The 9112-nt window shown below is 37.3% G+C and overlaps 1 protein-coding gene across 1 annotated transcript in view; it reads left to right on the forward strand.

The window, feature by feature from the left end:
- Positions 1 to 3020: 3020 nt before the first annotated feature.
- The window catches only part of LOC140344796 (cytochrome P450 2G1-like), a gene marked incomplete at its 5' end in the record, with an annotated part of 21962 nt that continues 15870 nt past the window's right edge, over positions 3021 to 9112 (forward strand). The window contains 4 exons of the mRNA XM_072432007.1: positions 3021 to 3093; positions 5109 to 5271; positions 8197 to 8346; positions 8958 to 9112. Coding sequence (XP_072288108.1) covers positions 3021 to 3093; positions 5109 to 5271; positions 8197 to 8346; positions 8958 to 9112 — 541 coding nt within the window. The remainder of the gene's footprint in view (positions 3094 to 5108; positions 5272 to 8196; positions 8347 to 8957) is intronic.

Genomic DNA, 9112 nt, shown 5'->3' on the forward strand with positions numbered 1-9112 from the left:
CTGGGTTGGATTCCCCACCTCCAGAGGTCACATCTGCCTCATCTGAATGTAAGTATTTATAGTGTTTAAAAATTTTGGTCATTCCTTTATTACAAATAACATAAACTTGGAGATAGTTTAGTTGTTAGGCCTAGCTCCAAAAAGTAACAGTTTGAGTGTGTCACTAGCTTCATACCTAGGCAGCTTTTAACCCAAGTGAAAAGGTTAAATTTTGTTTGCCCAAGTTTTGTTCTTGTGAAAAGCCAAATTCCCGTTTACCCCGAGCTGTATCACTTTAGTTCCCTATGCATAGTCATTGGCATGTCTCCAGGAAGCAGCTTTTTTTCTCTCTGAGATGTGAAAACAGCAAAACAGTAATAACTTTATCAAAAGAAGTTTAACAAAACTTTCATTGTTTAGCACTTTGCAAATTTAGGACCAAGCTGAAAAATCCACCCATGTTTTCAGAATATGCTGGTTAGCCCCAGGAAGATTGAATTATACTGTTGCGTTGGCTCTGGAGAGTGGTTACCTCTCTTTTTTATTTTTTTCCTACTACACATAGCAAGCTCAAGATCAATAGAGGCAGCCAGCCCGAGGAGGTCCTATCTCAAAGTTGTTTTTTTGCCATGTCTCTAATAAAATGTTTTTCTAAAAATCTCCAGGTTCTCTTGTATATTTTTCCACCCAGAACCAGGGCTAGACAAAAACCTATACTGCCTTCATCACAGGATGTCTGCCATAAAGCAGCAACCGGGGGATGGACCCCACTCAGGGTGGACCCCACCCATAGTTTGTAAAAAAAAAATCTGATATTTGATTTTTCTTTTTGGAGGCTGTTAAAAGTACTTTGCCAAATATGAATATGGATATACATAAAAAAAACAAACAAACATTAGAATAATATATATATATTCTATTGAATCTCCTCCAGTTTCTGCAGTGGCTCAACGACCTCCTCTTGTTGATGTAGTTTTGGTAAATATCCAGGAGACACCAGAAGGAGTGTGCGCTTGGCTACAGAACATCCAGAAGCTATGTTGTGCCAGGGGTTATCAGACTCCTGCCAACTCTATATATATTAGGCAGAGGTTTGTTCCAGACAGCATCAGGATTGGTTCGTGGCCTGAGCCAGCCTACAGTATCCAAGGTGTTTATGCAGGTCATAGATGCCATTTTGGACCTTGTACCACAATATATTCATCTGGAGAAATGTAAAAGTGGATTTCTTCTTGTGATTTCCTAATATTTTTGGGGCCATCAATTGTATCCATGTGGCAATTTGGGCCCCTAAACAACTAAAAAGCTGGTTTCACAACCAGAAGCAATATCATTTGCTGAATGTACAAGTATTCTGTAATGCCAACAGGAGAATCATGAGTGCACGTACAGGTTTCCCAGAATCATGCTATGATGCCTTTATCCTGAGTCAGACAGCCCTCTGCCAAAAGTTCAACTCTGAAGAATTGCCTGAGAGTTGGTTAATAAATGTTCAATGTTCGTACTTTACTACAACTAACAGTAGGTAACTCCTAAAGACACCTAAGTAGCTGATGAAGTGCCCTCTTAATATGTTGCTAAGTAATAGGTAATAAGTTACAGTCATATACCTCAAACTCTCTTTGCATAGGTCCTTCAACTATATAGCCCAATGAACAACATTAATAAGAAATCAATTGACTGTTTGCCACCTGCAAAGCTATTACCTTACTGTACAGTGTTCCACAATATTTTGACCAGGGGGAACCCTTAAAATGTCATTTAGGTGGTCAGGGAACCTTCTGTTAAAATACCATGTCCACAGCTCAAAGTAGGTTAGTGTAATAGTAGGAAGAATGATTTCTAAAGCCAAAACCCTTAGCAACCTTTGTAAGAACCTCTAGGGCTACACTGAAAAATAGTTGTATATGCATTATTAGGGCAGGAAGAATCAAGACAGAGAACACTTTGAAGAATAACCACAACTTGACAAAGGATATGGCCAGCTTCAGTGGCTGATGACACCTGTGCATCCCCCAGTAAAAGCAGAGCATAACTATGACAAATCTCTTCTGACAAGCAGGGGGGTAATGGAGAACACAGAGAGCATGTTTTTTGTGCTTGGCGCGGCCCGCTGGTGAACTCGTTTTCGCACCCTGGAAAGCTGATAGACTAGTAAAACTCATGTTTCGTCACAACATTCTATAACATGTCCCATGCCTAGTATATCAAACAATACAATGCCCTAATAGGCACTGAAACTAATTATGAGTACAATACTTTATATACAACTGCAAACACCACCCTGTATATATTCTGATCTAGCATATGCTTTACCTGATTTGAGCAGCCTCATATCATTTGTGACCCTGTTTTCAATAATACGCTCTTGGTAATTTAATAATAATTTTCTGTAACATGATGTTGTGCAATATATCAACACCCCATCAATTTAATTTATAATATATGCTATGCATCTATTACTGCAATGTTGTAATGTGTTTCCAGAAGAATATTTTATATCTGATGGGCAACAGACTAATACCTATTATTTAGAGCAGAAGTCATTAAACTTTTTTGGCCAATAGGCCACCTCAGGGGTGGGTAGGATTACACTAGGCCAGACTCTCTCTCGAGTCCTGCCCTAATGGCTCGGCCCCCCACCAGGAACGCCTCCTGAAGGAATTTCCTCCCCTAACGCTCCACGGGTTGCTGGCCGGCAATAGCCTGGATTGGCCAGGGGTAGATAGGCCGGAACAAACTACCGGCTAGGCCATATCTGGCCTAAAGGCCAGAGTCTGCCGACCTCTGATCTAGAGCTTCTAATCTTAGAAGCCCTACTTGGTCATTTTTCCACTTGTAGTCCCCCTGTGTATACTCAGGGACTTACGAGGGACCCAGCAACACCTTGTGGTGGTGCTACGGCTATAGCAGGGACAGACTTTAAAGCCTCTGCTCAGCCGACCATTACTCCCAAGTGTGGCACGCCCCTTTTGGGCGGATCACCTCCTTGCAGGGAGAGAATTCTGGTCTCTTCTGACCAGACATTCTTCTCCCAGCAGAGATGGAGTCCCTGCTGAAAATCCAGACCTTGCCAATCCAGATGATGCCGTCCTGACTTTCTTTCATACTCGGGTAAGTGCGCTGCTCTGTGCAGATATACTCGCTCAGCCTTCCTTATTGTACCATACCAATAATGGACAATTAAAGCAATATTTCTAACCTAACCTAATATTACTACAATAAGGTAATGGGATTTATTATACATCAGTCCTTCAGAAGTAACTTCATAGATGTTATGTTCAACACCACCTATTTAACCTCCTAGAGGTATTCCCGAGTGTCACACTCGGGGTAACTTTTAACAGTGACCTGCTGATGCCTGCAGGTCCTGGGGACACGACCTTCCTCCTCGATCTCAAGCCAGAGTATGCAGCAATGATCTCTGGGGTTTCCCGGTGACGTTGATGTATGCGTTGTTGCAGGCGGGAAATTTAAATAATTTTGTATTGGATTTATTACAAAAAAAGCTGTATTGAGTCCAATACAATGAAATACAATATATAATTATATTATAAATATATTATATATGCTACTGTACAGTTATATTACATGTTTAAGTATTTTTTTATTTTTTAACAGATTTTTGTGTTTTGTTATTTAAAGTTTATTATTAAATTTGTTAAATTTATTAAATATCGGTAAATTATGCCTAAAAATTATAGCCTACAATGAAAAATAAATTTCCATGCAAAAAATTGTACCGCTTTTTGCATGGAAATTTGGACAGAATTAGACTGCTAGGGAGGTTCAAGCTCGCCAGTGTAAAGCTGCCGGAGATGCGCGGCTCCAGCCGCGATCTTTTGCAGTTGCTGAATAGCGCGATCGCGTACGATTTCGGATTGCGAATACGAATGCGCGACCGATAATCCGATTCTGCTTGATGAATCAGGGGCATTATGCTATAAAAATCAGCTATGAAACTACACAAATATGACACAAATATGATGGAGTAATCTTAATACAAACTTTGTTAACAATGTTACAATGAAGCCAGTAGATATAGCTGAATTTTTTGAATTTATTTGTAAGGCATTGATTCAGTATGGGCAATTATTATTATCACTAATGCTATCAATACACTTCTGATTACTATTTTTAATAAATATGTATTAATATGTCTTGAACGTATATGTCTCATTTAGTAGAAATGTTTGTTGTTTCACTTTTGCTTATATCACATAGGAACCATACAGTCTAAAAGCAACAACTAAGCCCTGAGGAAGCCATTATTGGCGAAACGCGTCGGCAATTTGCGATCCTACTTTAAAGGTCCCACTTTATGTATATATTTAATACTTTATGATGTCAGAGAATTAATTGTCTAGGAGAAGTATCAAAACCTTGTGACATATAACAAGGTTTAGGATACAATATATTAAATTTAAATTATATATATGACTATGTATGGAATAAGAATGTACTAATACACAAATGAGTTTGATTGATTACTATTTATTTTAGACTCCATTCTACTGCAAAATACCCTGCAATAATCACCATATCAGATGGGTGAGCATTGATGAACCCCCCCTTTTTTTCGTATTTTTTCTCTACCTGATTACCCTCCTGTAATGTAATATATATATATATCTATCGCCTATATATATGTTAGACCCATAATAAGTAAATATGAAATATATTTATTACTTTATTGCTATAACATTTGAGATTGACATTGTTTTGAGTACTAGGTATAAATTAGAGGAAAAAAAATCTTTTTAGCTAATTACAGGAGGGTAATATTTATATAGGTGATGACTGTCTAGCAAAGGTACCACTGATAAATGTTTTGGACTGGAATTACTAGGGTCCAAAACAAACTACTATGATTGTTATGATATTATGATTGTTACTGTTTCATGCTAATTGCTTAATACATGTATTATTGCCAAAAAAACCTTTCTGTTTCTCTTTGCCTTTTTCCATATTTATAATGAGGCTTGGCAATCATCCTTTTGAAATTTTTTAATATTTTGATACTATCTAACCCTTCCTAGCAAGTGAACACTGGCAATATATACAAAAGTGGTCCAATGTCAGCCAGGCTGGGTCTCTTCCAGCTTCTGACTCCTTCATATTTTATTTAGTTTGCAGAGAAATATGGACCAGTATATACACTTTATTTTGGCCATCATCCTGTTGTTGTCCTAAGTGGTTATGAAACTGTAAAAGAGGCATTATTAGACCTACCAGAAGAATTTAGTGGACGTGGAAGGACTCCTACTTTTGATCATCTATTTAAAGGATTTGGTAAGTTAAGTTTAGCAAAGTGTGTCACCTTGGCCTAGCCTAAAATGTAAGTAAAATGTCCAATATATTCACTGCTAAAAACTGGTCCATTTCTAGGGAAATTTCCCCTATGGGTAGCTGAAATAATGCTTGTTTAAATAGCATTTAAGCCAGTAAACAAATGAATATGTTGCATCTTATTGGTCCAAGTGGTGGCTTCATTTTTTTCCTGGTGATTCTTTTAGTAACTCTCCTAGGCTGACATTACTCAATCAACATACTTTATCAGTGAAAGTGTAGAGTATCACAGGAGAACCTGGTTAATACAACAAACCTGGCATGGATTTCTTGTAATCATAATGCTATTTTTTGGCTAATGTGTTCAATCCTGGAGCAGATCCACTTCAGATTTGCTGGATCATCTATGATAGTATAACTTCTCCAGTCTTGGAGAGCTTTATTAAATCAGGCTCATTGTGCACAAACAATCAGTAAGCATAATCAAAATCTTAATCAGTTCTATCTGAGGAAAATGGTCAACAGAGCAGAATATCCCACATGTGTTAGTCAAGTTTTGTGACTGCCGACCAATCTATCACCAACATGAACAGCAGATTGGCTTGTGTGTACTAGACCTTAAGGTTTTTAATGGCTTTAAATAGGGTATTAATGTCTTATTTGAGGTTATTTTATTACATTTTTTCTTCCTCTGTTCCGTTATTGCTTCAACTAAAACAGGAAACAAAATAAACCTTTTGACTGGAGTTCTACTTCATATATATATTTGCTTTGAACTATTAACTACCTCAATGTTTTATCCCTGTACTCTTCAGCATAAACAGACTGGGAGAGTACTGGAAGCTATTTAGGACTGTACTGCTTTGCACAATGCACTGAATATACTTATAGAAGGGAATAACACAAGGGTGGCCTCCTTATTGCTTTACTTTACATGTATTTCAAATCTGATTTCCAGGTGAACCAGAAAAAAAGTAATTTCTACAAAAAAGAAAAACTTACCTGCCTGATTGGAATTTTTTATTAATCTACCCTGTCCTCAGATTGTTGGGGACACCACCATCTTCACCTAATCCCCTTTCAGGTTTGGGTCTTTGACATTCCTTTATTGAATATGATATTTGTTAACTAATATTTAACTTAAATGGTGCCACATCCCTACAATATCCAGAAAAAATCAAAATAAAAAGAGAAATGGGACCTTTAGGGCACCCAAACTTCATTTAAGTAAAAAAAGCAGACTTTATTACACAAATACATAAAACATCTTGAACATGCAAAAGTATAAAAAAATCCATGTAAGTAGGACAAAGCAAAGCCCTACTGATTTTCATACCCAAAGCTTTTCACAGACACAATTTCTGCTTCTTCAGGTGTGTTAAATTCATAGAGATGTACCTTTATTGCTGGATAACCACAAAAACAACTGTACCTTGACAGCATGAACAAAATTTTTTTTGTAAATATCAATCCTTTTTATTATATTTTACCATAAAAATTTCACCAGCCTATATTCTTATAATTTTGTCTGCTTCCACACCCAAAATATTGCACATAGTCCCTAAAAATTTGAGTGCAGTTTAAGCGGTTCAGAGGTGAAGCAACACGCAGGAGAGGCAAAGAAACTGCCTAAAGGACCGTTTATTTATTGTATGGACCTAAATATCAAAAAATGACTTTTCTTACTTTAACTAGACCAATCAACCAAAAATACCTATGTTAGGGATATTTGATATTAGAGTCACGTCACCTTTATTTTCCCAACAAGATAGTATGTTACTTAAACGAAATTGAGATTTTTATATGTATATACTATAGCTTTTAAGCCCCTGATTCTGTAAAATGCAATACAGACCTGGAAATGTAAATATACATTAAGTCTAACTATTTTATCCGCAGTTCATGTATGAAAACATAAAGTCTCAGTGTCTATATTGTAAGTCCCTTGAAGCAGAAGAAAGAACTCCTCAAAAGTTCCATGGCTCCAATTCTTCAAAAGCTTGTGCAGAGCTTACTACCATTGTCTAAACCAAGGGTGCCAAACCCTGCTCCGCTGGCCAAATTTGGCCCAGCACATTCTTTTTTGGGCCCCCAAAAGAAATCTTAATATGAATTGCAGCTGGCCCGCCGCTACTGCATTCCGTAGTAATGGCAGGCCAGCTGCAATTCATATTAAGCTGCTGTTCTATAGCTGCAAGTACAATGCCACTTCTACAATTCCCGGCATCACTCGCGTCTCTAGACCAGCGGCCTCTCTGCCTATGCGTGGTCCCGCATTTTATAGATGCAAATGATACAGGGAATTGTAGTAGCGGCATCACTCGTGTCTATTGAACACCAGCCTTTGTGTGGACCCCACGGAGTTTATACTGACGGGTAAACTCAATATTCAGGAATTATCAGAATTAATATTATTGGGAATTATCATAGAGCTATTGCAATATTAGTTGTTTTACTGTGCCAGAGAATGCAATGTGTAACCAATAAATGCAGAAATTAATTTGAGTTCACAATGTATTCTCTGGCAAAGTAAAACAATTAATCTCAATAAGAAGAAACAAGAACACATGAGAAAAACATGCAATAATATGCAGTTGTTTGTTTTAGATCAATCCACTGCAAAATACTGCATGCTCTTCTCATATGTTTTTTCAATACATTTCAAGCCCGCGATTAGGTCTAAGTTCTATGGTTCTAAGGTCTAAACCATGGTTGATCCCTGCTCTCTTCGGCTGGACTATGGAACTGGACTATGGAAGATGAGTATATCCTTCACAGGTAATAAAAATCATTATAGATTGGAAGAGGTGAAGGGAAGATTTGGTTTTGCCTAGAGGTGCTTCAAAAAAAATCTTTTCAGATGCTAAGGGTCATTTCTTTTTGCATGATAACTATACCTTTAACTCTTTGGCTGATGTTGTTTTGCAGGAATATTCTTTAGCAATGGGGAACGATGGAAGGATCTACGCAGGTTTTCACTAACCACGCTTAGAAATTTTGGCATGGGAAAGAAGTCTATTGAAGCGAGGATTCAGGAAGAGGCTGGGTTTCTGGTGGCAGAGATCAAATCTTTGAAAGGTACATTATATGTGTGTGTGCTAGATGAAATGACAAACAAGAATTGCAGTGCAAAAAAAATGCAAAAAGTTCCCCTCTTCTATTTTAGGATCAAAGTTGTCTCTCTTTTCTCTTTAGTTGTCTCTTTTTTTCAGTGGAGACAACTAATATATAATAAGCATAAGTGGTATAAATGGTAATAAAATAGAAATAGAGCCATGGAAAAAAAATCACTTGTCGGTTATGCCAATTCATTTTTGCATATTTATTTCCTACGGTTTACAAATGGGGATTTGGCAAGGGTGTGTCATTTGCTTACATATTTTAAGCTAAAAGTGTCCCTTTTCTCTGTCCATAAAAATGTGTCAGGTATGCTAACCTTGCCAAACAATGGTGACATCTAAAACAGAGGATAACATTAAACTAGCTCTCTGGGAGATGTCTAGGGTTATACATTTATATTATTAAGCCATCTCCTCCTTATACCCCATCTTCAGACTGTATATTGCAATCACAACACACCTTAACAAAAATAACACAGATAAACTTCAACAAAGACATAAGCATACAGAATGTTAGCACTGCTGCTCATAAACTCATACAATAACCGGAAATGTAACATTTGTCTGCAGGAAAACCTTTGGACCCTGCAGACCTTCTACTCCAGGCTGTTTCTAATGTAATTTGCTCTGTAGTGTTTGGGAATCGTTTTGAATATAATAATGAGAGTCTGCGGCAACTGTTGAGATTGTTTGGAGAAACATTCAAAGAAGTCAGCTCTCCTTGG

The sequence above is a fragment of the Pyxicephalus adspersus genome, unplaced genomic scaffold, assembly GCF_032062135.1.
Source record: "Pyxicephalus adspersus unplaced genomic scaffold, UCB_Pads_2.0 Sca18, whole genome shotgun sequence".
NCBI lineage: Eukaryota > Metazoa > Chordata > Amphibia > Anura > Pyxicephalidae > Pyxicephalus > Pyxicephalus adspersus.